Raw genomic sequence first — 27816 nt, forward strand, 5'->3', positions numbered from 1 at the left:
GTACATATTGCTGTGTTTTTTTTGTATATCACAAGCTTGTAGCTATGCATCCATACATATTTTTATTGTTGCATATGTTTTAACTTTTCTAAAAAAATTGATACGTTGATATAATTTTCTTCAAGACTCCTGCCTTTCAAAGTCCCGCTAAGAGGAAAAATTGGCCTAATTTAGAGTGTGTATGAAGAGTGTGAGAATCAAGGTATAAGAATAAAAATGGTTGACAGTATATTTCTTATTAATGCTTATCTCGTCTGTTTTCAGTAGTTTTAAAGACATTATTCTTAAAGGCCGGATGGGTGCAGTCACATCCAGTCACGTACACACAAAGAGGAAGCCAGGTCATAAGGGTCAACTACTGCATCAGCTCTAGGAGCAGAAGACATTGCCTTTTATAGAAATTGTTTTGTTTCAACATTTTTAACGCCTGCCTTTCCTTCGTGTATATAAGAGCTGTGTGATAATAAAGGATCTCAGAGTAAGCAAGTGCGACCGTCTGAGCAGATATACTGAGAAGTTTTTCCGTGTCTCCTTGCTTAGATAAGACTCTAATAATAATTGGGAAACGGTAACATAACTTGTGAATAGGTGACTTGCAGTAGTCACACCTAACATTTTTGGCGCACGAACAAGGGACTTCGCTAAAGAAACTACAAGAGGCGAACGAACATAAGGACGGAACAAAGAGGTCGGGCACATCAAGAACCACAGACAAATCCTGCGCAGGTAAGAAAAGCTTTATTTTCTTATAAACTCTGTGCTTCTTAGATTTGTGCCCACCCGATCTGTCTGTATTGTTCTTCAGGTAAAACCAACCTCTGTAGTAAGCGGGTCTTGAATTTAATATTTGACTTATGTTACCGTTGTTTCTTGTCTGTCTCCTTGTCATCTGTCTGTTGTGACTGAGATAAGCCCTGTTTGTATGGTGTGAATTGAAACATATATCATCCCAATGGGTAACGGAATGCGCCCTTAACTCGTAAGAGTACTTGGGGGTCCGACACTTAAGTTTGATATACGCTTTTTGATTCATGAGCCTAAAAACGGGTTGAAAGTATAAGTCCTGACTGCCTCAATAAAGCAGGAATAAGAAACGATTGCTGAGAGATTCCATGGTAATGGGAAGGGAATAAGGTCTCCACAAAGCCCGGAGATCTAGTTATATGTATATGGACAATGATATAGCGCTCTATTCAAAACAAACAAAATATATAAAAAAGTTCATAAACAAGAAAATAGTGAATGGCTTCAAAATACGATATCCTCAGATATGATGATCACATCCAAAGGCAGAAGAAGGAATAGTCATAATCCATTTCATACGCAGAGGAGGAGGGGAACCGTCACCAACACCCAAAAACACTGACTCTTACCATAGATGTACAGATAAAAACGCATGTAGTAAATCACCAAGGGGGAGGCAGTTTTCTATGCTGATTTCCCTTCGTCTACAGAAGCGCAATCATCTCAATGGGAATCGTCCAATGGGAAAAGAGGATTCTTATTTCTGTTTAGTAGGCACTTCACTTCCCAGGAACTGCTTAAATCTCCAGACCAACAGTCCTCCCAAAAACCATAGAAAACATAAAACAAAGTGGCCTCATTGCGCAGGTATACTGATAAACCAATAATCTTTTTATTCTCTAAAACCGTAGTTGAACTCACATTTAAGATGAGATATACAGGCATCAAATGACAATCGGCTACAGATGGAAAGAACGAATGAAGACCACTCCTGTGCTCCTTCTGATGTCACCAGGTCCCAAAAAACGGTGGGACATATAAAAAGAGACTGTAGGAAAAGAATAAAAGACGAACAGGAAGGAAACACGGACAGAGACACGAGGGACTACAGACACCAGGCGTACCAATGATAGGGACGATCCGACCGCATGACTTGCCCCAGTCCTAGCTGAATCAGAGAATAAAATGCTCCACATATTGATGAAGGTGGAAGGTAAACATATTCCTTGTTTAGTTGACACAGGAGCATCACGCAGCTTATTATCTGATTCAGTAGTCCCTCCACACATGACATCCCGTGACACCATACCCATAAGTGGTTATGACGGTCTTTTGTCCGATGCCCCACTGACTAAACCTTAAAAAGTAAAAATAGGGAATGGCAACCACCTGACACTTGTGTATTGTTGCAATATGTAGATGACCTATTGTTATGTTGTCCGGATAACGATACTTGTTTAAAAGCCACTCTATCATTGTTACAATTCCTGGCTGAAAAAGGGTGCAAAGTGAATAGAACTAAGTTACAGGTATGCCAGAAAAAGGTTGTCTTTTTGGGCCACTGTATATCCCAGGGTACTCGACACCTCACTGAAGAACGAGTCCAGGCCATAAGACAAATGAATGTCCCACGCAACTTTAAGCAACTTCGTATGTTTCTGGGAATGGTATCATATTGTAGACAATGGATACCACATGCCAGTTCTCTGATGCAGCCATTATATGATTGCTTGAAAATAGTACCCTATGTACTCACAGAAGCAGGTCATAAGTCTTTTAGCACCTTAAGAAAGTTACTAATTTTGGCACCTGCGATCGGGATCCCTGACTATACCAAAACATTTCATTTGTACATTGCTGAAATCACGGGACACGCAACAGGGGTGTTGACACAACAACACATCAAACAAAGGCCGGTAGCATATTTCTCAGCGGCTCTCGATCCTGTCTCTAGAGGATCACCGTCCTGTGTACGAGCAGTCGCAGCAGTGTCAATTATCATTGACAAATCCTCAGAAATTGTCTTAGACAATCCTGTAGTGGTACATACCGCACATGACATACACGCCATCTTGTCACAAGTTCAGCCAAAGCACATATCAATGGCGAGGCAGCTGCGTCTACAATGCACTTTGCTCCTACCCCCCAATGTTACCTTCCAGCGATGCACTTCCTTTAACTTAGCACAACTTCTACCCTTACAGACAGATTTGACAGGGGGGAGTAATGGTGAAGGCACAGCACAAGAAACTCAGGATTCTGACACACTTTCATTTCATGACATAACATCTGATGAACACGATTGTTTTCAACTTATGGAACAAGAGATCACGGGGTTCCCACATGTCACAGACACACCCATTGCAAATGCAGAACACACACTGTACATAGATGGTAGTAGATTTGCCGATGACAAAGGTAAATATCACACAGGTTATGCTGTGGTAACGGACACACAGGTAATTGAGGCAAAGTCATTACCAGCACACATGTCGGCACAAGAAGCGGAACTAACGGCCTTAGAAAAAGCCTTAGAACACTTAGAGGGACAAGAAGGGAACATTTACACTGACTCTGCCTATGCTTATGGTGTTGCACATGATTATGGCCACATATGGAAAGCTAGAGGTTACCTTACAGCAGCAGGCACACCTGTTAAACATGGTGAAGGAATCAAAAGAGTCCTGAACAATCTTCAAAAAGTTAGAAGAGTAGCCATTATGAAGATAGCGGCACACACGAGCGCAAAAACAATTGAGGCAAAAGGAAATGCATTTGCAGATTTAACTGCAAAACAAGCAGCTCTAGGGGAAGTAAGCCCTGAGACCTTAGCTACGGTAAAGGTGAGCATCCCAGAACCGACATGGCAGCAGATGAGTAAACTACAGGAGCAAGCAGGAGAGAGCGAGAAAGATAGATGGGTAAAAATGGGAGCAGCACCAGGCCTTGACAATATATGGAGGGAAGGAGGCAGAATATGCCTACCTGCCTCTCTATACCCCGCAATGGCAGCGGCTGTCCACTTGCCCACTCATGTCAGCTCCAATTCTATGTATAGGATTGTAAGCCAAGGATGGCTAGCCCCTGGATTCAGTAGTACTGCAAGGAACTACTGTGCTGCATGCCAAATCTGTCTGTTAAATAACCCAGGACAGAGAGTGAAAACCCCACGTAAACATCAGGTTCGGGCCCAGTATCCCTTTCAGAGACTGCAAATTGACTATATCCAAATGCCTAAGAGCGGCCCATTTGAATTTTGTCTCGTGTGCATCTGCTTATTTTCAGGCTGGCCAGAAAGTTATCCAGTGAAATCAGCTACAGCGAAAGCCACAGCGAAGAAACTGATCACAGAGTTAATACCTAGGTTTGGTCTTCCTGAAACCATAGAATCAGATAGGGGAACACACTTTACAGGAGAAATCATGCAGAATGTAATGGCTATGTTAGGGGTTCAACAAAGTTTCCACACCCCTTACCACCCACAGAGTTCAGGATCAGTAGAAAGAGTAAATGGGACAATAAAGTTAAAAATACAAAAAGCTATGCAAGAGTTAAATAAACCTTGGCCAGAATGTCTGCCTTTAGCTTTGTTCTCCATAAGGTATACTCCAACGGGAAAAACAGGGTTATCCCCATATGAAATACTTTTTGGGAATGCACCCAGACTAGGTTTATACTTTCCACAGAGTATGCAATTGCAATGTGATAGTTTGACTGCATATGTGATACAATTACAACAGCATCTAACTAAGATCCACAAAAGTGTGTATTCTTCTCTTCCAGACCCTAACTCAATAGCAGGTACCCATTCGCTGAGCCCCGGAGATTGGGTCTATGTAAAGAAACATACCAGAAAAGCTTTAGAGCCACGGTTTGAAGGACCATATCAAGTACTGCTGACCACTCCCACATCGGTCAAGTTGGAGGGTAAAGCAGCCTGGATCCACGCTTCACACTGTAAAAAGGAGCCAGTTGGCAAATGACAACATGTATCTTTTTATTCTTTTTGTTTCAGTAATCCTGACCAATAGTTTGGTTACCTCACAGAATGAAATTCACAAGGATGAAGGATTTTCTAAAAAAATGTTATTACTGAAGTTTAAATATGCTTATGCTCGGAAGTCAGGATATGAGAAATGTTGGATTTGCAGTAAATTACACCCCAGTACGGCAAACATACCACTGATGGCAGTTCCAATAAATTATGCTGACCTTGCTAACAGTAGCATTAACATAACTGAAACAAATACCAGCAAGACAGTAATGTTTAAATCAAATGGTCTCGCCTTTCCCCCTGCCTGGTGTTTCAACTTAGGGAACACAACGGGAGGAAATAGAGAATGCCAGGACAGCAAGTTTAATTTGTCCATTGTCGTATTAAATGGAAGCTTCTACCCCAGTAATTCCAGCACACACCAGACATTATCTGACTTCCTCACTAACATTGTGGATAATAATGTTAGGTGGTTAGTATCCAACTTATCCCTCTATGGATACACCTCTCGTTATAGAAATGATATCAGTTCAAGATCAGTAGCTCTAGGAAACAATATATACATCTGTTGTGGGGATAAGTGTTATACCTGGATACCTAGAAGGGCTCAGGGATGGTGCTACCTCGCAAGTTTGGTACCAGTAATGGGAGTAGTGGGTGATGAACGAGGTGATCACCTACTAGAAGCTAGTATGCACCCCAGATATCCCCTCAGATATCGTAGCAAGAGAGAAATATTCTTAGAGCAGGACATGGCATGGGCTTGGTTCCCGTCCTGGACAGGATGGGGTATAGACTTAATGAAGCGACTAAATAACTATACTGGAATAATTAATGATATTTTGGAGAAAAACTCTGATGACATTACTAAGTTAAATCTAGAGACCAGAGCCATCACAAAACAAATAGAATTACATGAGTTAGCGATTGAAAGTATGAGTGCAGCATTAACAGGACTCTGTGAGACCACAGAAGACTATGAATGTTGTACTTGGATACATAACACCAGCATCGAAGTACCCGACTATTATGACATCATTGCACAACACCGCACGGAAGTAAAGGATCTACAGGAGAAGGCCCGTAATATTGGCCGTGACTGGGATCCTTTTGGTGGAACTTTTAGTTTCTCAGGGTTATTTTCTTGGTTCAAGAAGGCAGCAATGATGATTATAGTAGTGCTTATATTCATATTTCTCATTTATTTGTGTTTTAAGTTGTTTATGTGCTTTTGCAAGAAAGCCAAGGTAAATGCTGTAGAAAAGATGGAACTTTTGTAAGTTGATAAGTTAGATAAGATAGGTGGATTTAGTTTCTTGACATCACCCATCTTTCAGAAAAGCCACTCTTCCTGAATTTTAGATGTTGGTACTATCCAGGGGGATGGGTGTATACCCCTCTGACAACTCGCGGTCAGGGAGAGTACTTTGGACATAGGCCGACTAGAACTTGTTCAGGTGGACCCAGGGTAAGAGGGAGGGGTGATGTCAAAGGGGGAAGTTGTGAGAATCAAGGTATAAGAATAAAAATGGTTGACAGTATATTTCTTATTAATGCTTATCTCGTCTGTTTTCAGTAGTTTTAAAGACATCATTCTTAAAGGCCGGATGGGTGCAGTCACGTACACACAAAGAGGAAGCCAGGTCATAAGGGTCAACTACTGCATCAGCTCTAGGAGCAGAAGACATTGCCTTTTATAGAAATTGTTTTGTTTCAACATTTTTAACACCTGCCTTTCCTTCGTGTATATAAGAGCTGTGTGATAATAAAGGATCTCAGAGTAAGCAAGTGCGACCGTCTGAGCAGATATACTGAGAAGTTTTCCGTGTCTCCTTGCTTAGATAAGACTCTAATAATAATTGGGAAACGGTAACATAACTTGTGAATAGGTGACTTGCAGTAGTCACACCTAACAAGAGGCAGAGCTCTAAGTGTGTATGAAGAGGCAGAGTTCTAAGTGTGTATGAAGAGGCGGAGCTCTGAGTGTGTATGAAGAGGCAAAGTTCTGAGTGTGTATGAAGAGGCGGAGTTCTGAGTGTGTATGAAGAGGCGGAGTTCTGAGTGTGTATGAAGAGGCGGAGTTCTGAGTGTGTATGAAGAGGAGGAGTTCTGAGTGTGTATGAAGAGGCGGAGTTCTGAGTGTGTATGAAGAGGAGGAGTTCTGAGTGTGTATGAAGAGGCGGAGCTCTGAGTGTGTATGAAGGGGCGGAGCTCTGAGTGTGTATGAAGGGGCGGAGCTCTGAGTATGTATGAAGGGGCGGAGCTCTGAGTGTGTATGAAGGGGCAGAGCTCTGAGTGTGTATGAAGAGGAGGAGCTCTGAGTGTGTATGAAGGGGTGGAGCTCTGAGTGTGTACGAAGAAGTGGAGCTCTGAGTGTGTATGAAGAGGCGGAGCTCCTGCTGGAACAGCGGTCAGAGGAGGAGGAGTCTAGGAGGGAGACTGACAGAAAGCACAGCAGACTTGCAGGAGTGAGCGAGGAGGATCCGGTTCCTTTGCCATCGGAGGTGAGGAGAGTGTGAAGGATGTTGGTGACTCTGGTAGATGAAAAGCTGGGAGTCATATTGCTCTGGTGAGTGGGGAAGCACCACTAAGGGGGGCCCTCACCATCACGTGTGTAAGAGGTGGAAGAAGGCGTGGCTACACTACAGTTGCCACAGTTTGGAGCACCGAGAACTTTACACCTTATCAACTTTTCATTGATTGGTGGATTTATTTTAGCAAAATAAGTTCATTGAAGTAGATGCAAAGTGGAAGCAGTGGACTTGCAGAGAACGCTATATTGAGTACAAAATATTGTATGTTTATATTAATTTGCACAGATTTTTAGTTTATGTAATATAGCAGCAAATATCATAATATCAGTGAAGTGGGTTAAAGTGGAAGCAGTAGATGTGCAGAGAATATTATTTGAACCCCTAGCACTTTATATATGAATGTTGCCACATATTTTAGTGTATTTGTGATGATTTATGTGTACACACAATAGGACAGCGCTGTGACACATAATGCTCTTCTAGTTGATAAAGGGAACACTTACCTTTGTTACAGCAGCAGTCCGGTAAAAGTTATTTCTGTAGGTATTTGAGTTGTTACACATAGCACGGGTTTTATTCTATTTATATTGGTGACATAATTGCCCAAATCTGGGGATCAGGAGCCATTTCCACCCTTTACTCTCGGCTGGGATTCTTTGTATCCATATAACAGATGTTCTACATGACTAAATCTGACATCAATTTTACTGCAAAATCAAAGGGGCCAAAATGTCTCCCCCCCCGAGCAGTAATATATTTCTATCCCCCTTGGTGGGAGTGGAGATGACCCATCTATAAGGATATACAGTACATACACACACAGCACAAGGCCGTGTTCACACTATTTTCTATTTACACCTAGTAACCCCCTTTTAGTGAAGGTCAGAAGTATTAGATGTTTGTATTTAGTTTTATAAAATGGACAATCTCTAATCGGGATGTAATGTATAACGCAGTCAGTGTATCGGTATAATGTGGAGTGTGAGTTCCGGGGTCCCCACAGGGGGAGGACATGAGGCTCCCTTAGTAAGAAGCACATAAATGATTGTATATTGTGTCAGGATAGAGCCAGACACCTCGGCACCACCTGAATCTGAGGGGAGGTCTCTGGCTGAATTCACAACACAAAGAAGGGGGTCAGTCTGGTGAGAGTCGCCTTCCATGATGGACACAGAGAGGAGCTGATGGCTGCAGACCTCACTGGAAGGTGCTTAGAACTGCTGAGTCTGATGGGTCAGTATGGACTGGGTGCTGCTCTCTGCACCCTGAACATATAGATCTGTACTGCTGAGCTGTGGTCAGACTCTCCCAACCCCCTCCAAGGGCCCATGGACTTCACCCTGCCTGCCCTGCTTCAGCTACCAGCCCCTACCCCTGTGGGCCCAGATATCTGCCCTGCTCTGGACTTATCCCTGCCTGCCTGGATCTCTGCCCTGTTTTGGGCTTAGCCCTGCCTGGATCTCTGCCCTGTTCTGGACTTAGCCCTGTCTGCCTGGATCTGTCCTGTTCTGTTCTGGGCTTAGCCCTGTCTGCCTGGATCTCTGTCCTGTTTTGGGCTTAGCCCTGTCTGCCTGGATCTCTGCCCTGTCCTGTTCTGGGCTTAGTCCTGCCTGCCTGGATCTCTGTCCTGTCCTGTTCTGGGCTTAGCCCTATCTGTCTGGATCTCTGTCCTGTTCTGGGCTTAGCCCTGTCTACCTGGATCTCTGTCCTGTTCTGGGCTTAGCCCTGTCTGCCTGGATCTCTGTCCTGTTCTGGGCTTAGCCCTGTCTGCCTGGATCTCTGTCCTGTTCTGGGCTTAGCCCTGTCTGCCTGGATCTCTGTCCTGTTCTGGGCTTAGCCCTGTCTGCCTGGATCTCTGTCCTGTCCTGTTCTTGGCTTAGCCCTGTCTGCCTGGATCTCTGTCCTGTTCTGGGCTTAGCCCTGTCTGCCTGGATCTCTGTCCTGTTCTGGGCTTAGCCCTGTCTGCCTGGATCTCTGTCCTGTTCTGGGCTTAGCCCTGTCTGCCTGGATCTCTGTCCTGTCCTTTTCTTGGCTTAGCCCTGTCTGCCTGGATCTCTGTCCTGTTCTGGGCTTAGCCCTGTCTGCCTGGATCTCTGTCCTGTTCTGGGCTTAGCCCTGTCTGCCTGGATCTCTGTCCTGTTCTGGGCTTAGCCCTGTCTGCCTGGATCTCTGTCCTGTTCTGGGCTTAGCCCTGTCTGCCTGGATCTCTGTCCTGTTCTGGGCTTAGCCCTGTCTGCCTGGATCTCTGTCCTGTTCTGGGCTTAGCCCTGTCTGCCTGGATCTCTGTCCTGTCCTGTTCTTGGCTTAGCCCTGTCTGCCTGGATCTCTGTCCTGTTCTGGGCTTAGCCCTGTCTGCCTGGATCTCTGTCCTGTTCTGGGCTTAGCCCTGTCTGCCTGGATCTCTGTCCTGTTCTGGGCTTAGCCCTGTCTGCCTGGATCTCTGTCCTGTTCTGGGCTTAGCCCTGTCTGCCTGGATCTCTGTCCTGTTCTGGGCTTAGCCCTGTCTGCCTGGATCTCTGTCCTGTTCTGGGCTTAGCCCTGTCTGCCTGGATCTCTGTCCTGTTCTGGGCTTAGCCCTGTCTGCCTGGATCTCTGTCCTGTTCTGGGCTTAGCCCTGTCTGCCTGGACCTCTGTCCTGTTCTGGGCTTAGCCCTGTCTGCCTGGATCTCTGTCCTGTTCTGGGCTTAGCCCTGCCTGCCTGGATCTCTGTCCTGTTCTGGGCTTAGCCCTGTCTGCCTGGATCTCTGTCCTGTTCTGGGCTTAGCCCTGTCTGCCTGGATCACTGTCCTGTTCTGGGCTTAGCCCTGTCTGCCTGGATCTCTGTCCTGTTCTGGGCTTAGCCCTGTCTGCCTGGATCTCTGTCCTGTTCTGGGCTTAGCCCTGTCTGCCTGGATCTCTGTCCTGTTGTGGGCTTAGCCCTGTCTGCCTGGATCTCTGTCCTGTTCTGGGCTTAGCCCTGTCTGCCTGGATCTCTGTCCTGTTGTGGGCTTAGCCCTGTCTGCCTGGATCTCTGCCCTGTTCTGGAGTTAGCTCTGATTGCCTAGATCTCTATCCTTGAGTACGGGATCCCCATTTCTGCTAGGCCATCCTACGTGGAATGTTTCTTTCTACTGTGTCTTGCTACCCTGATATGCTAACCCTGCTCTGCCCATGTGCCAAGTACTTTAATCCCCGCTGTACCAAACACTGCTCTGCCCTGTGGACTATCACCCCTTTGCTGTCCTGAGGAGCATGTTTCATTGCTGTACCTTCTGTTTCTACTGTGGACTACCTCCCCTTTGATGTCCCATATTGCCACCCTGAGGATCACTCTTCATTGCTGTGTCTATTGTTTGTTTTGTGGACTAATTCTCCTCTTCCCTGTACCCCGAGTCCCCCAATAAACGCCCACATGTCGGGTTCCTGGTGATTTGTCTCTGTTTGCTCTCTCTCTGCACTCTTCATTCATCACCCCCCGTCATGTCCGTCCTCTTCCTCCATAGTCACTGTGACGTCTTTTATCTCCAGCAGATGATGAGACACACATATATAGTGTGAGAACCTCAGATTAACCCCTTCAGGGGGATCAGCACAAGGGTTGCCACCTCATCCCATAAAAACTGAAGACATATTGATTACACAGGTTCTGTGGCTGAACTCACTTAGTGCCTTATCTGCATCTAATTATCCTCAGAACCCGTGTAATTCATATGTGTTTGGTTTTAATGGGAAGAGGTGACAACCCTACGAGGCTGCACTATTGTATTCTTGTTTCCACACTATATATGTGTGTATCATCATAGAATACATGAAGGAAACAAACCTGGAGCCTTTAGAACCACTTTAAGTCATGCTGAGATCATCTCCCATTGGCTGAGCAATATTCTCATTTGTCTCTGAGCTCCTTCTTGCTATTCCTCGTCCTGCCTGTTGTTTCCTTGGATTGATTTTCTGTGTAGTGACCCCGGCTTCATCTCTTGGATGTGCTCGTCTGTTGCTTGTCCTGACCTTTATCCTGATTCCTGGATCTCCTCCTCATCTCACACCCAACATAGAGAATGGAATTTGTGATCCAGAAGGACAAATTTTACGAGACTCCCGGACCCCAAGAATCACAGTGACCACTAAACTGTCCAGAGTAAATATTTTCCCACTGGGGAAAACTTGCGTCAGTGCCACAGTTTGAATTTAAAATATATTTGTGTGAACTGTGAAGTTAAGTCATGGATTGTGGAAACTAACTAGTGTCGGGTGATTGTATATAGTGTATACCACATTTACCACTGACTAATGCAGAGTTGCAATGCAAGGAGATCAGCTAAAAGTAGTTGGATCTGTAGGTGCCTTATAATTAATCATAATATGTTGATTAATCGATTTTAAAAAAAGTTGATTAATCGAACACAAAAATTTTAATCAGTAACAGCCCTATAAAAACAAATGTATTCCTCAGTTTAGGCCGATATGTATTCTTCTACTTATTTTTGGTAAAAAAAATCACAACAGGCGTATATTGATTGGTTTGTGCAAAAGTTGTCGCGTCTACAAAATAAGGGATAGATTTAGGGACTTCTATTTATTTTTTTATTGTTTTTACTACTAATGGCAGCGATATGTTATTTTTTTTTTTTTTTTTACGAGACTGCAACATTCCGGCGAACAAATCTGACCTCAAATTACACTTTTTTAGGGAGCAGTGATATTATTACATTGATCAGTGCTATAAAAATGTACTGATCAATGTAAAAATGACACTGGCAGGGAAGGGGTTAACGCTAGGGGGCGATCAAGGGGTTAAATGTGTTCACTCAGTGTTTTCTAACTGTAGGGGGATGGGCTACCAATGACATGACCAACATCAGTGTTCCCAATCACTAGGAACAATAGATCTCTGACATGTCACTAGACAGAACAGGGAATGTCTTCTTTACATTCTGCCTGTGTGCAAGGCAACCGTGGGTCGCCGGCAGATATCGAATGCACCCGACCCGCTGGCACGCTCCCGCAGTGCGCAGGAACGGCAATTCGCAATGGAGAGCCAACTAGTTAAATATATACTGACCTTCATATTACCTCCTGATAGCCTCATCCTATTATTGTACAACCAATCCAGATAATTCTCTGTTATCAATGTTATCTGTCTACAGGGAAACCTTCATATATGATGGCACCAATGAGGATGGAGGAGGACCGGCCACCCCTCACATCACCGGGTAAGAGGAGACTTTATTGTAAAGGAGAGAGCAGTACGGAGGCTCCACCTAGATCCCCCATCATCTGATAAACACATAGAAACAATGTATTCAGTCAGTGTGTGTGTTTCCTACAGATGGATCCAGTAATGGGAACCCACCAGAGAGATGTCCCTGTCCTCTGTATTTCCAGGATTCCACACAGGAAGTTCACACCATCCTTCACCATCATCAGGTAGATGAGGAACAATCACTGATAGTATCATTAGGATCTGTACATTATCTGCATTGCTACCATTGATGTCATTTTTATTATATATTCAGAGTGGAAAAGTGAGAGATTCTAAAGTTGAGGTTAAAGAAGAGATAAAAGAGGAGGATGATGGGGATGGAGTGATGGAGGAGTCAGTGTCCCTAAAAGAACACAAAGATCTGTACCAGGACATCATGGTGGAGTCATCCAGCTACAGAAAACCACTAGAGAGATGTCCCCGTCCTCTGTATTCCCGGGATTCCACACAGGAAGGTCACACCATCCCTCACTGGTACAAGGTTGGTGAGATGGATCATCTAGAACATGAACTTGAGGAGACAAGGGGGTTTATTTACTAAAAGCAAATCCACTGTTCACTTGGAGGTGTAGTCACTGTAGATCTGAGGGGAACATAGAAGGAAAATAAAAAAACTGCATTTTTGCTTGCATATGTTTGGATGATAGAAATCAGCAGAGCTTCCCCTCATTTCAGATCTTCCCCTCAGATCTACAGCAACTGCACTTGTAGTGCATAGTGGATTTGCCTTTAGTAAATCAACACCAATGTGTATATTTTTTATGTGATGTCACAATATTAAATCTTATATCTTACAGATGATATTCTCTCTCATTTTCTTGGTTTAGAGTGGAGATCCAATGGATATAGAATTTGAGGTTAAAGCAGAAGAAGAAGAGAGGTATGTGAGGGATGATCAGCAGTCTATGGAGGAGGATGGAATAACGGGGACATTTATAGAGGAGGACACTCCTACAGAGATCAGCACAGGTGGGTCATTAACACTAAATCCATTCCTCCACCCATACTGCTCACTGATTGGTCCAGAGTAGGGCGGGGGCTGGGTGATATCAGCCTGTAAACCCCTGATCACTTTTCTGAGCTGTGTTCCCCGTCCTGTATTCCTGGATTTCTCTTGGATAATCTTCCTTCTCTGTACTGAAGACACAATTTATTTATCTAGACTGGATTTATGGAGATTCTGGGGTTCAGCTGGCAGCAAAATGTTCTTTTTCAGCATAGACGTTACTAGATCTCGGCACCTGGGGTATGTGATTTGGCTCTTCTGCCCCATACCCGGGTATAGCAAGATCTCTGACAGAACAATTTTCCCAGGTTGTCTGCTGGCTGTGCCGGGAGGATGGATATGTCTGTATAGTCTTAGACCCAACTCAGTGCAGTCTCAGGAGATGGGAAGCAGCGGTGTGGGACCTCTGCAACTTGTCTCATGTAAACATTTCATCTTCCACTGATTACTGAATACCAATATTATGAGTCCTGACCCTTACACTGTATCATTTATATTCTACATTACATACTTCAGATCCCTGCACTATATACTTTATGTTGTACTTTACATTATTCTGATACTATAAAATCCTAACCGTTGTATCCTATATAATAAGTGCTGATTTATTTTATACCCATTTCCTACCAGCTGGACATTTTATATCTGATGATTTGATTGGAGCACAGACTTTTACACGTGGATAATAATGTGATAACATCCTCAGACTTTGGAATCTTAAACATAATGTGATGATGAGGGAGGATAACCCAATGATGGTGGTCTTCAGGATCAGTCCAGTCTTTATCTTGCTTGTTCTCCCCCATCCTCCCTCCTTGACCTCTGGTGGGGCTCAGCCCTGTTGTTATTCATGGCTAAATCATGGACTAAATAAGGAAGTGCAGGACTTCTTGTGTTGGTAAGATTGCAATGAGTGATAGAGGGGGAGGGGACACTCGTCCTATAATCCCCTCATCACTGTCATTCCTATGAAAGACAGTTCTCATTGTTTCTTCACTCTGATTAAGGTCCATAAATAAAGAAATGAACTGGGAGGAGATTCAGAGATGTAAGGCTGAAACAACGAATCAATTTTGAAAATAGTTGTCAACTATTTTCATAATCAATTAGTTAGTCTATTAATTGGCCTGCATACAGAAAATACAGCTTAGTACACCATCCATACATGTCAGTAAATGCCTGAGAACTTAAATGTGTGAGGAGCAATGCCTCATGGGACATTTAGTCCTGGGGAAGAGAAGGAAGCAAGTGATTCTAAGGGCAGTTTTTTTGTACCTTCCTATAGGGGAAGGCTATACTATACTTTGTACATTCCTATAGGGGAACTCTATACTATACTTTGTACCTTCCTATAGGGGAATTCTATACTATACTTTGTGGCTTCCTTTAGGCGAACTCTATACTATACTTTTCAGCTTCCTATAGGAGAACTCTGAAGACAGGAGGAGCCAAAAGTCCCGGGGGGGGGGGGTCCAGAAGAGGAGAATCAGGGCAAAACCATTACACGGAGGAGGAAAGTAGGAGTGCACCGAATGGAAATTTTGGTGCTGAAATGGAAAATTAAGGAGGCACTAGGCAGAAAACGGATACCGAAAATGACACTTTTTAAAAATATATATATATATTTTTTATATACAACCATCATTTATGTATAACCATCTCTTGTATCAAGTCCTCAGTCTCTAACCATCTCATGTATCATGTCCTCAGTCTCTAACCATCTCATGTATCATGTCCTCAGTCTCTGACCATATGTTGTATCATGTCCTCAGTCTCTAACCATCTCTCTTATCATGTCCTCAGTCTCTAACCATGTCTTGTATCATGCCCCCAGTCCCTAACCATCTCTTACATCATGCCCCCGGTCCCTAACCATCTCTTGTATCATGTTACCAGTCTCTAACCATCTCTTTTATCATGTCCCCAGTCTCTAACTATCTCCTGTGTCATGTCCTCGGTCTCTAATCATCTCTTTTATAATGTCCTCAGTCTCTAACCATCTCCTGTATCATGTCCTCAGTCTCTGACATCTCTTGTGTCATGTCTGCAATCTTACTTAAACACACTGCTATAGTATTAGCAAAATTTCCATTTGGTGCACCTCTAGCAGACATGATACAGGAGATGGTCAGAGACTGCGAACATGATACAGAACATGGTCAGAGACTGTGAACATGATACAGGAGATGGTCCGAGACTGCAGACATGATACAGGAGATGGTCAGAGACTGTAGACATGATGTAGGAGATCAATGCAACCTAACCAGTGCCCATCAGATGCAGCCTCACCAGTACCCATCATGCAACCACACCAGTGAACGCCATGCAGCCTGCCAGTGCCCGGATTAAAGCTGCGATCTCTGTGTGCCACGGAGCTGTATTTGAATTGCCCGAGTCGCAGTAACAATGTCCTGCCTCCTGTGATCACATCACAGAGTCAATGTCCCACCATTGGATCATTGTGCTGTCTATCACAGGAGGCAGAACGTTGTTACTGCAACCTGGCAATTCTACTACTACACACTCTGAGATCTTCGCTCCGAGAGAGGGAGGAGAAGAGGGAGGGGAGGACTGGGTCATGCCAGGACGACACCCCTGCACGATTATCAGCAATATTTTCCTTTCGGCAATGTGCTGAAAACACAATTTTCGGCAGTTTTTTTTCGGCCGCTGACATTTCTGTGCATCCCTAGATGTAGGTATGACAAGTTTGTTTAAAAAAGAAATCCAACATTCACAATGACCTTAAGGTCTCTGTGCAGGGAAGATCAGCATCTGACCCCAGAGAAGGTGGAGGCTGATAGACTGGAGGTGATAGAAGGCATTACTATTACATAAAGTAAAAGTTTACTAGTATTGTGCATTATATATAAAATTATTATATCCATGAAAAAAGTCTCAGCTTTCAGTATTACTTTAATATAAAAGTCCCCCCTCTAACCTCCATATATCTTCATGTGTGACTTCAAGGTAAAATACCCATATATCCTACTTCTGGATATATTTATTATTATATATATGATATAAGATATATTACTTTCATTATTTCACAATATAAATGAATCCCTTATAGTAGTGATTATCTGATGTTTTTGTACTATAAAGGATTTTTCTCTTATATTTACCGAGCAACACAGCTCCTCTCATAACCATTGGGTTGTTCTGCCCTATTACTAGGAGATACTAGGCATTAATTGTAATACAACACTCAGAACTCTTAGTTCTGCCCAGGGGCGGTCCCTTGGGCAACAACCCTCCACCCTGCCAAGCAGTCATCAGTTTTATTTTGCCTAGTGAAGGAGAAGGACCTAGGAACCCTGCCGGCCCATCGGTCCGTACTTTTTTATGCAGAAGCGTGACTTTTTGCACAAGATGATGATCATGTGATCTGCTATCAACAGCCGGCTGAGGGACAGATACCCTTATCCTTGTAGTCTCCCCACTCCGGCCATCGAGCTTGTGCAGGCCACAGCTATGCGCTAGGCCAGCCACGATGAAACCTCAGCTCCAGAGGGGGTCGGTGAGCTTTTATGCTCCGGGGCATACATATGATGTCTGCGTCACAGTACGCCTGGCCAGCAGACACCCTGTACAGATCAGTGAGTGGGTCTGTGATGGAATGTTTCCCAGCTCTTCAGGACTGGTAAGTACAGCTCTCCCTGCCTTGGTGGGGCTGAGCAGCTGGGCATTCCCTGAGAGGTCGATTCGGGGGTCCCTCACCTCCCTCTCTTCTCTCCCCTGTCCCTATCTTCCCACCCCCTCTCTGGGGGGTTGCTGCATGTGGCTGCTGAGCGGTGTGTGTGCCTATGTGGGGGCTCTCTGGGGGGCTCTCACCTGGGGGTGGCTGCGCTGGCTAGCGGTGTCCTGGGTCCTGTTCCTCATGCCCCTGGAAGATGTCTGGGACATTTTGCTGATGTCCTGTACAGCACTGTGTTCACTGCCATCTTTTTCCCCCTGTACCTCATGGAGCTGCTTCGGTGGCCATTTTAGGTGTGGGCAAGGGCAGCATGCTCTCCTGGGCTTGAGTGGCCATTTTCCTGGTGATTTCCTATACAGGACACCGGAGGCCATTTCTTGAAGCCTGAACGCGTTTTTCAGTTTTCTCTAGCGGCAGCATGTGCTCCTGTACTCTCAAGGCCATTTTCCCTGTGTTTTATGTCTTTGTACTGTACACTGGGCGGCCATTTTATTGAAGCCTGAGCACACTTCAGAGCGGTTTTGGCACCATTTGCAGCTGCTGCTACCGACACAGCATTGTTTCCTCTGCACCTGGGAGCACTCAGGGACTACAGGCACTACTTGCTGGATAGCACAGAACTCCTCAGGGTGGTGAGTCTGGCGGGAAAGAGCCCCTCAGCCAGCGGCAGTAAGGAGGGTGGGACTGTCACTGTCCTAAGTCCCCTTAGGGTGGCAGACAGGGTAGGGTCAGCATGGCTTCAGAAACTGGTGTTTCTTCCCCTGAAATCCAAGCAATTGCAACCGGGTCACCTGCAGACTGCGCAGTGTCCATGGACACCTTGACGGCGGTCCTCAATTCGTTTGTTGCCAAGATGGAGGCGGTGCAATAAAGCGGCCCCTGCCCCTCACCTGTCCTCTGGGGAGAGCTCTGATGCAGACTCTGGTCCTGCTGAGGCTGGTGACCCAGATGATGCTGACCAGGACAGTGAGGATGAGTCCCCATCCGGGTCCATGCATGACAAGGCGCTTGTGTCAGGGCTGGCTTAGCCCTTCCTCCTCTGGGCTGGCCGCTCAGCTTTCGGCTAATTGCCAGCTCTCTTCTCTCACCACAGTTATCAGCTGTCCCCGATGATGCTCGTCTGGCCTGCCTATTTAAAGTCTTCCAGCTCATTTATCCATTGCTTTCACGTTTGGCCAAATCACTAGGAACCATTATTATTATTATTATTATTATTCAGGATTTATATAGCGCCAGCAATTTACGCAGCACTTTACAATATAAAAGGGAGACAATACAGTTACAATACAATTAAATACAAAAAGATTAAGAGGACCCTGCTCAGAAGAGCTTACAATCTAAAAGGGTGGGGCAGGTGGTACAGAAGGTTATAACTGTTGGGAATGAGTTTATGGAAGTGGTAGGAGATTAGTTTGAGACGTGATAGGCTTCCCTGAATAGATGAGTTTTCAGGGATCGTCTGAAGGTAGCAAGAGTAGGGGATAGCCGGACCGGTGGAGGTAGCGAGTTCCAGAGGATTGGAGAGGCTCTGGAGAAATCCTGGAGACGAGTGTGGGAGGAGGAGACGAGAGAGCTTGAGAGTAGGAGGTCTTGAGAAGAACGGAGGGGACGGTTTGGGTGATATTTGGAGACAAGATTGGTGATGTAGCTCGGGGCAGAGTTGTGAATGGCTTTGTATGTGGTGGTTAGTATTTTGAATTTAATTCGCTGGGTGATTGGGAGCCAGTGTAGGGATTGGAGGAGAGGGTTGGCAGACACTGAGCGGTTGGTAAGGTGGATAAGTCTGGCAGCAGCATTCATGATAGACTGAAGAGGAGATAGCCTATGGAGAGGCAGGCCAATGAGAAGGGAGTTGCAATAGTCAAGGCGAGAGATAACAAGGGAGTGAATGAGGATCTTGGTAGTTTTAATTGTTAAAAAGGGGCGAATTTTAGAGATGTTACGGAGGTGAAATCTACAAACTTTTGACAACGATTGGACTTGGGGCTGAAATGACAAGTCAGAGTCTAGGGTTACACCTAGTACCCTGGCGTGAGGGGAGGGCCTGATGGTTGCATTGTTGATTTTGATGGAAAAGTCATGGAGGGGGGCATGTGCAGGGGGGATTATTAATAGGTCAGTTTTAGAGAGTTTTCGTTTAAGGAAATGGTGTGACATCCATGCTGATATGTCAGTTAGCAGGTTAGTAATGCGAGAGGAGACTGAATGAGTGAGGTGAGGAGTAGACAGATAGATTTGGGTGTCATCGGTGTATAAGTGGTATTGGAAGCCGTGGGCGGTTATCAGGTGACCAAGGGAGGAGGTATAAATAGAGAAGAGAAGGGGTCCAAGAACAGAGCCTTGGGGGACCCCCACAGAAAGGGGCAATGGAGAGGAGGATACAGAGTTGTAGGTGACACTGAAGGAGCGCTGTTATAGATAGGCAGAGAACCAGGAAAGCGCAGAATCTCGGAGGCCAAGGGAATGTAGTTTATTGAGGAGGAGCGGGTGGTCAACAGTATCAAAGGCAGCAGAGAGGTCAAGTAGTAGGAGTATGGAGTACTGGCTGTTGGTTTTAGCAGTTAGTAGATCGTTAGTGAGTTTTAGTAAGGCAGTTTCCGTGGAGTGCTGAGAGCGAAAGCCAGACTGTAATGGGTCAAGAAGGTTATTTTCACTGAGGTAGGAGCTAAGGCGGTTGTAGACTAAGCGTTCTAGAAGCTTAGAGGTGAATGGGAGCAATAAGATAGGTCCATCTCCTGCCGTTGTTTCAAGACTGGCTTGCTACATCCCCCCTGGCTTCCATCCTGCTTGCAGTTGCTCTCCTTGGATCCCTGACGTCTGGACTGGCTGATTACCCGATATGGTTTATGAACTTTGGACTGGCTGACTACCCAATCTGGCTACTGGACTCTGGCTTGCTTGACTACGCTTTTTCCTGTTTACCTTTTTATTTTTATTAATAAACAAGTGTGATTTTATTGTACTCCTGTCTCTGTCTGTTTCATGGTTCCTGACAGCTTGTTGGAGCATATTTTTCAGCTGTGTGCTTGATACCCCGAAGATTCAGGAGCCAGCAGATCCTTCTGCTGATGTACCGGTCCCTTTTGGGTCCCGCAAGCCAGTACGTTCAGCTAAGGTGTTCCTGTATCTGACTTATTTTGACAAGTTAATTTACAAGGAATGGGGTCACCCACAACGGACCTTTTCGCTCCTCAAATACATAATGGTGTGTTACCCCTTTGAGGAGAGCCTTCTCAAAAAGTGGTCGGCTCCTCCGGTCGTGGACCCCCCCAGTATCCAGGTTAAATAAAGTAACCACAATCCTGGTAGAGGGGACTCCTGCATTAAAGGATCCCACGGACAGGAAGGCCAAGGCAGTGGCTTATTCCTTGTTTACGGTTGTGGGGTCTGCGTGCGACCAGTACTGACATCCGCACTTGTGTCACAGACACTAACCGAGTGGGCAAAACGTTTGCACCGTGAATTAGGAGAGCAACGGACTTCCCTGTCTGCTTGTAACTAGCAGACCAACTAGTGCAAGGTCTTAAGTATGTCTGTGATGCGGCCCTGGATACCCTCCCTCTGTTATCTAGGGCTTCAGTGTCAGCTGTGGTGCTGAGGTGCCTGATTTGGCTAAAATGCTGGTCTGCTGACCAGGCATCCAAAAAAGCCCTGACGGATCTTCCCTTCCTTGGCGACCGGCTATTTGGAGCCTCTTTGGATGACATTATTAAAAATGCCACCGGTGGTAAGAGTACACTATTCCCACAGCCCAGGAAGGCTAAGTAGCCACGCCATAGGCAAGGGCCCTCTTTTTCCGCTCACAAACGGTCAAAAACATCCCTGTAACCGCAAGAATAACAAGCCTGCGAATAAAAGTGCTACCGCATGAAGTTTTGGATGAGGAATTGGTCGCCTTCGGGAGTTTGCAGCCCGATGGTCCTCCCGGTTATCCGACCAATGGGTCTGCGATCTGATTTCCACAGGCTACAAGATAGAGTTTCTCTCTTGGCCACCAGATTCTTCCCCTCCAGCATACCCATATCTCCGGCTCACCGGGAGGCCCTCTTGGGGGCAGTAAGGGACCTGCTGAGTCGTGGGGTGGTTGTACCTGTTCTGGACTCAGAAAATCTCTGCGGTTTGTAGTCGGGGAAGTCCAATACCAGTTTGTGGCTCTTCATTTTGGTCTGGCATCAGCCCCCGAGTCTTTACCAAGGTATTGGCTCCAGTTTTGACGTTGCTGCGGCAATGTGGGATCCCGACTGTGGGATACCTAGACGATCTCCTCCCTGAGGGCATCTTCTGCCTCAGAATTAGAGGAGGATGTGGCGATCACCACGCAGTTCCTGCAAGAATTTGGGTGGCTGTTAAACCTAAAAAAGTCAGTGATTGTACCGACCCAGCGTCTGGAGTACCTAGGCTTGCTCCTGGACTCCATGGAAGCGAGAGTGTTTCTCCCTTCAGACAAGCTGCAGACTTTCAGATCCGCAGTAAAAATGCTTATGAACAACAAGTGGTCGTCGCTCCTCTTTTGCATGCAAGTCCTGGGACTCATGGTGGCCTCCTTTAAGGCAGTACCATATGCCCAGTTCCACACCAGAGTACTGCAGAAGGAGATTTTGACAAAATGGGATAAATCTCAGTTGTCCCTGGATCGACAGATCCAGGTGAGCCAGCCAGTCAGTCAGAGACTCACTGATCTGGTGGCTGAGGTGCCCGGTGATTCGGTCCAGGAAATTGTTCCTACCTCTGAAGTGGACAGTGATCACAACGGACCCCAGCATATCCGGCTGGGGTGGAGTGATGGGGGTTCAGTCGGCTCAGGGCCTCTGGTCGACAGAAGAATCCAAGTTGCCAATCAATTTGCTCAAATTGAGAGTGATCAGGCTGTGCCTCTCCACATGGTCGATGAGACTGCAAGGGCGTCCAATCAAGATCCAGTCCGACAACGCCACAGCAGTGGCATACGTCAATCACCAATTGGGAACAAGAAGCTCAGCCGCTGCATGGGAGGTCGCTCGCATACTTCGGTGGGCAGGGCGACACGTACCGGCCCTGTCGGCCATTTACATCCCGGGAGTGGAGAACTGGCAGGCGGACTATCTGAGTCGCCAGATGCTGGACCCAGGAGAATGGGCGTTGCATCTGGAAATATTCAGGTCACTGTGCCTGAGGTGGGCACACCAGACGTGGATCTTCTGGCCTCCCGCCTCAATCGAAAGGTGCCAAGATTCGTGTCCAGGAAAAGAGAGCCGTGGGCAGACGTGTCATACGCACTGGTGGCTCTGTGGGATCAGTACCAGCTGATCTACGCCTTTCCTCCAGTGAAACTGTTACCACGCCTGCTTTGCAGAGTGGAAGACAAGGGGATCCCAGTAATACTGGTTGCCCCAGATTGGCCTCAGCGTCCTTGGTACGCAGACCTGGTGCGTCTGATGGCAGACGCTCCCTGGCAACTGCCGTTGTGAGATGACCATCTGTCTCAAGGTCCGATTCTCCATCCTGCTTTACCATGGCTGGCTTTAATGACGTGGCTGTTGAGGAACTGGGGTCTGTCGGACTCGGTGATCCCAACTATGTTGAGAGCACAAAAATCTTCTCGGAAGATATACCATTGTACCTGGAAGACCTACATCTCCATGTGTGAGGAGAAAGGATGGCATCCGCGCTCCTTTTCCATATCCAGGATCCTGCTGTTTGTTCAGCAAGGAGTAGACCAGAAATTGGCATTAAGCACTATTAAGGGGCAAATTTCAGCCTTGGCTGTCTTTTTTCAGCGACCCCCTGGCATCTCAATCATTAGTGAGTACTTTTGTTCCCCATGGGATTTGAACCTGGAGTTATTGGTGCTTCAAAAACCGCCGTTTGAAAATATCAGGGAGATTCCCATGTTGACTCTTTCCCAGAAGGTGGTCTTTCTAGTGGCCATCACATCGGCCAGGAGGGTTTTGGAACTGGCAGCCTTGTCTTGCAAGTCACCCTATCTGGTTATCCACAAGGATAAGGTGGTGTTGCACCCGCAACCGTCTTTTCTACCGAAAGTGGTCTCGGCTTTTCATATTAATGAGGACATTGTATTACTTTCTCTCTGTCCTAAGCCGATACATCCTAAAGAGGTGGCCCTTCACGCTCTGGACGTGGTTCGGGCTCTGTAGGTGTATTTGTCTACCACTTCTCCCTTTCGGAAGTCAGACTCGGTGTTTGTTTCGGTAGCTGGTCCCAAGAAAGGCATGGCGGTCTCGTCAACCACCATTTCCAAGTGGTTCAGAGAGATTGTAGTACAAGCCTACGCCTTATAGGGTCAGGTGCCCCCCTTTCCGGTCACGGCCCACTCCACAAGGGCAATCGGAAACATCTTGGGCCTTCCGACACCAAGCGTCTGTCGCTCAGGTGTGTAAGGTGGCAACCTGGTCGTCTGTCCACACATTTACCAAGTTCTACAAGGTAGACGTCAGTGCATTGGCTGATGCCCTGTTTTGGCTGCAAAGTTTTGCAGGCGGCCGTGTAGTAGCAATTGAATATGCAATATTTTTTCCTTTTTTCCTGGTTTTTCGATAAAAACCCACTACTGTTAAGTTAATGCACTGTTGTATTACAGTTTTGGTGCGGTGGTGGGTAGTCACTCCTGTTGAAGGTACCCTGTTTTTTTTTTTTGGTGGATTCCTCAACGCACTGTTGTTTTTTGTGGGTAAAGTTTCACTAGTTCCCACTTGCCATGGTGGATGAAGTTTTTATGCTGTTTTCCCACCCCTCGTTTGGCACTGCTTGAGAACGTCCCAATGGTTATGAGAGGAGCTGTGCCGGTCGGTGAATAGAAGAGAAAATAGGATTTTTTGTACTCACCGTAAAATCCTTTTCTCTGTAATTTACCGACTGACACAGCACCCGCCCCTCCTTTTTATCTTTACGTTATACTGCTTGTTGACGTACTGATGACTGCTTGGCAGGCTGGAGGGTTGTTGCCCAAGGGACCGCCCCCTGGGCGGAACTAAGAGTTCTGAGTGTTGTATTAAAACTGCCTTGTATCTCCTAGTAATAGGGCAGAACAACCCAATGGTTATGAGAAGAGCTGTGTCAGTCGGTGAATTACAGAGAAAAGGATTTTATGGTGAGTACAAACAAAATGTCCTATGCTGGCCATACACGGATCGATTTTTGGACAAGAATATTCACACAAATATTTGTATGAAAATGATTTGTACATCCGATGAATGGACGAGTGTAGTTCAAAAATTCCACTTGTTTTAACATTCAATTATAAAATGAATGTAACTTCTGAACAAAAACCACATACACTGTTTGAAAATGTGTTTGCTCGAGAGAAGTTTTCTGTTCTGCTCCTTTGAATTTTCCAGTCACTGTGGTGGAAAATGAACGCCGATTTGACCCACTAATGGTTAGAAAATTGGATGAATTTTTTTTTAAAGAACAATGAGTTTGTGTTCGGCCAGCATAAGTGACATCAGGTGCAGGGAGCTTGTACCCACCTACCTGTCTATGACAAGGGAGTCTGTCATCCATCATATTATATTACACTCCTGTCTGATCATCTGCAAAACAGCGTTTTACCTCTTTTTTATATTTTATTAATGTTGATCTCTGATTGTGATATGTAGCAGATTCTCCCTCTAATAATACATCTATCTGTCTGTTATTCTCAGAGTGGATTAAATATCCAACTATATATCTGGAGATTTATATTTACCGCTGTATATAGATATTCAAGAATATTAACTCAATTATACACCAAGCATTTTCTGAGGTTTTTATCCAATTAGTCAATTAATCAAAACAATAAAATTGGCCAACTAATCAACGAGTTGCTGCCCTACAGAGGACCCATTTACTAGTTACCTTGAGGGGGGAATTGTAAGATCCTCAGAGACAAAGCTGCCTGATGTGGGCGGAGTCCTGGTTTAGGGGAACCAATCAGCTGATGTCTAGTAATAATCTTTGTATTTCTATTTTAGTAGATGGATGGGAGATGAGGAAAACCTCAGAGGATTGTCTCACTTTGTCTCCAGACTGTAAAGTAGAAGATGAGGACATCACACAGTATAGTCCAGGAGAAAACCCGACTACCTCAAATGTCCATCCGGCACCACACAGTGTAGATGGACCATCGTATTCCTCTTATCCTGAGGAACCTCAGACTGTGAGGGACGGGGCCGTCCTTCCAACAGAGAAGAGCTTTTCCTGTACTGAGTGCGGAAAGTGTTTCCATTCTATATCGCAACTTAATGTGCATATAAGATCTCATACAGGAGAGAAGCCGTATTCCTGTCCTGAGTGTGGGAAATGTTTTTCAGTGAAGTCCAGTCTTTATAAACATCAGAGATCTCACACAGGGGAGAACCTGTATTCCTGTCCTGAGTGCGGGAAGTGTTTCAATTCTAAATACACTCTTAATGTGCATATAAGATCTCACACAGGGGAGAAGCCATATTCCTGTCCTGAGTGCGGGAAGTGTTTCAATTCTAAATACACTCTTAATGTGCATATAAGATCTCACACGGGGGAGAAGCCGTATTCCTGTCCTGAGTGTGGGAAATGTTTTTCAGTGACGTCCCATCTTTACACACATCAGAGATCTCACACGGGGGAGAAGCCTTTTTCCTGTCCTAAGTGTGGGAAATGTTTTTCAGAGAAGTCCCATCTTTACACACATCAGAGATCTCACACGGGGGAGAAGCCATATTCCTGTCCTGAGTGTGGGAAATGTTTTTCACTGAAGTTCAGTCTTTCCATACATCAGAGATATCACACGGGGCAGAAGCCACATTCTTGTCCTGAGTGTGGGAAATGTTTTGCACAGAAGTCCAATCTTTCCACTCATCAGAGGTCTCACACGGGGGAGAAGCCACATTCCTGTCCTGAGTGCAGGAAATGTTTTTCAACAGAGTCTAATCTTTATACACATCAGAGATCTCACATGGGGGAGAAGCCATATTCCTGTCCTGAGTGTGGGAAATGTTTTTCAACAGAGTCCAATCTTTACAGACATCAGAGATCTCACACAGGGGAGAAGCCGTATTCCTGTCCTGAGTGCAGGAAATGTTTTTCACAGAAGTCCCATCTTTCCACACATCAGAGATCTCACACAGGGGAGAAGCCGTATTCCTGTCCTGAGTGTGGTAAATGTTTTTCACTGAAGTCCAGTCTTTCCATACATCAGAGATCTCACACGGGGGAGAAGCCACATTCCTGTCCTGAGTGCGGGAAATGTTTTTCAGTGAAGGCCAATCTTTACAGACATCAGAGATCTCACACAGGGCAGAAGCCATATTCCTGTCCTGAGTGAGGGAATTGTTCCTCACTGAAGTCCTGTCTTCCTGTACATCAGGGATCCCACACAACCCTCAAGGTGTGTTAGTGCCTTGAGTGCGGGAAATGTCTTCTATATGAATGTTGCTGGACATCACAGCTCTCATGTGGGGAAGAAGCACACCCTGATATACACCTCAGATATACACCATGGCTGATCTTCATCATATAATAAACAGTTGATAAGGAGATCAGAGATCACCAAAGACATGGATGAAGTGTTGTACCGTGTCGGCCATTGATAGCAGGAGAAAAATAAAAATGGAGTCATTACCTCTCATTGGCTGAGTACATTTTGTGGTGGAAGATTTCACAGACACTTAGAGGTCTGTTTTTTTAATAAAATAATTGAATGAATGTGAGTGACATTCACCCGGCTGTGATGAATATTGGATGTATTTTATTTCATACACTGATTTCCTTGGCTCCATCTAGTGGCCATAATGTGGTATTTTGCTATTTTTATTGAGGTATTTCAGGAAAAATACCCCATTATGGTCACTAGGTGGAGCTGATGGTCATAGGAAATCACTGAGGTAAATTCTGGCTAGTAGAGCCCTTAATTGTCATTGGTCAGGCATGGTTTGATTGTAATATCTGAGATTGGACTCATGCACTTGTGAGGTAAGTAGACACTGAAGGATAAAAGTACAATGGAGCGCATTGGTAACCAGCCTCTGATGCAGACGACAGAGATGGGTGAAAGCAGTCAGGCCAGTGCGACCCATCTCTGGACTACATGCCTTTGGCCCATATATGGTTCTACACACTTTACAAGACAAGGGAGGACCTTCCCCCGGGACCCTGGAGCTGTGGACTTGATGACAAGCTGATAAGTACAGTATAAATACATTTATCATTCTTTGGAAAGGACTATTACTTTCTGGAAAGGATCACCTCCTCACATTGCTCTTTCATTTGGGGTGTGAGAGCGAGTCCTCATAGGGACTCTGATTGGTACAGTGAGAGGGAGGTCAAGGAGGACCATGTTCTTCTGGTTTTAGTGACCCCCACATCACTTTATTGGACCCCCATATTCATTACTTTTCCACTTGGACATCTCCTCCTGACCACTGTTACCCAACAACACCCCCCTATTTCTTTACACCTACCTTCCAGATCAATACAATCATCTACTTGTCCACCTTTTTCCAATGCAGATCGGAGAACCAATCATATCATCTCACAGCTTCCACGTTGTGCTCTGACTTTATCCCTCCTCCCTTTTCCCTCTTTTTTCATTTTGTCATTTTTACTCTTCAATCCCCATATATTAGTATTGTTTCACCTTTTCTC

General features: G+C 45.4%; 1 protein-coding gene across 1 annotated transcript in view; it reads left to right on the top strand.

Annotated features, from left to right (window-relative positions):
* Positions 1-26877, top strand: part of LOC143986904 (uncharacterized) — a 143697-nt gene extending 116820 nt beyond the window's left edge. Inside the window, exon 15 of the mRNA XM_077485312.1 lies at positions 25625-26877. Within this exon, the coding sequence (XP_077341438.1) occupies positions 25625-26497 (873 nt within the window). The 3' untranslated portion in view covers positions 26498-26877. The remainder of the gene's footprint in view (positions 1-25624) is intronic.
* The last annotated feature ends 939 nt before the right edge of the window (positions 26878-27816 follow it).

Source organism: Lithobates pipiens, unplaced genomic scaffold, assembly GCF_037356315.1.
Source record: "Lithobates pipiens isolate NorthernLeopardFrog02 unplaced genomic scaffold, aLitPip1_a1.2 Scaffold_18, whole genome shotgun sequence".
Taxonomy (NCBI): domain Eukaryota; kingdom Metazoa; phylum Chordata; class Amphibia; order Anura; family Ranidae; genus Lithobates; species Lithobates pipiens.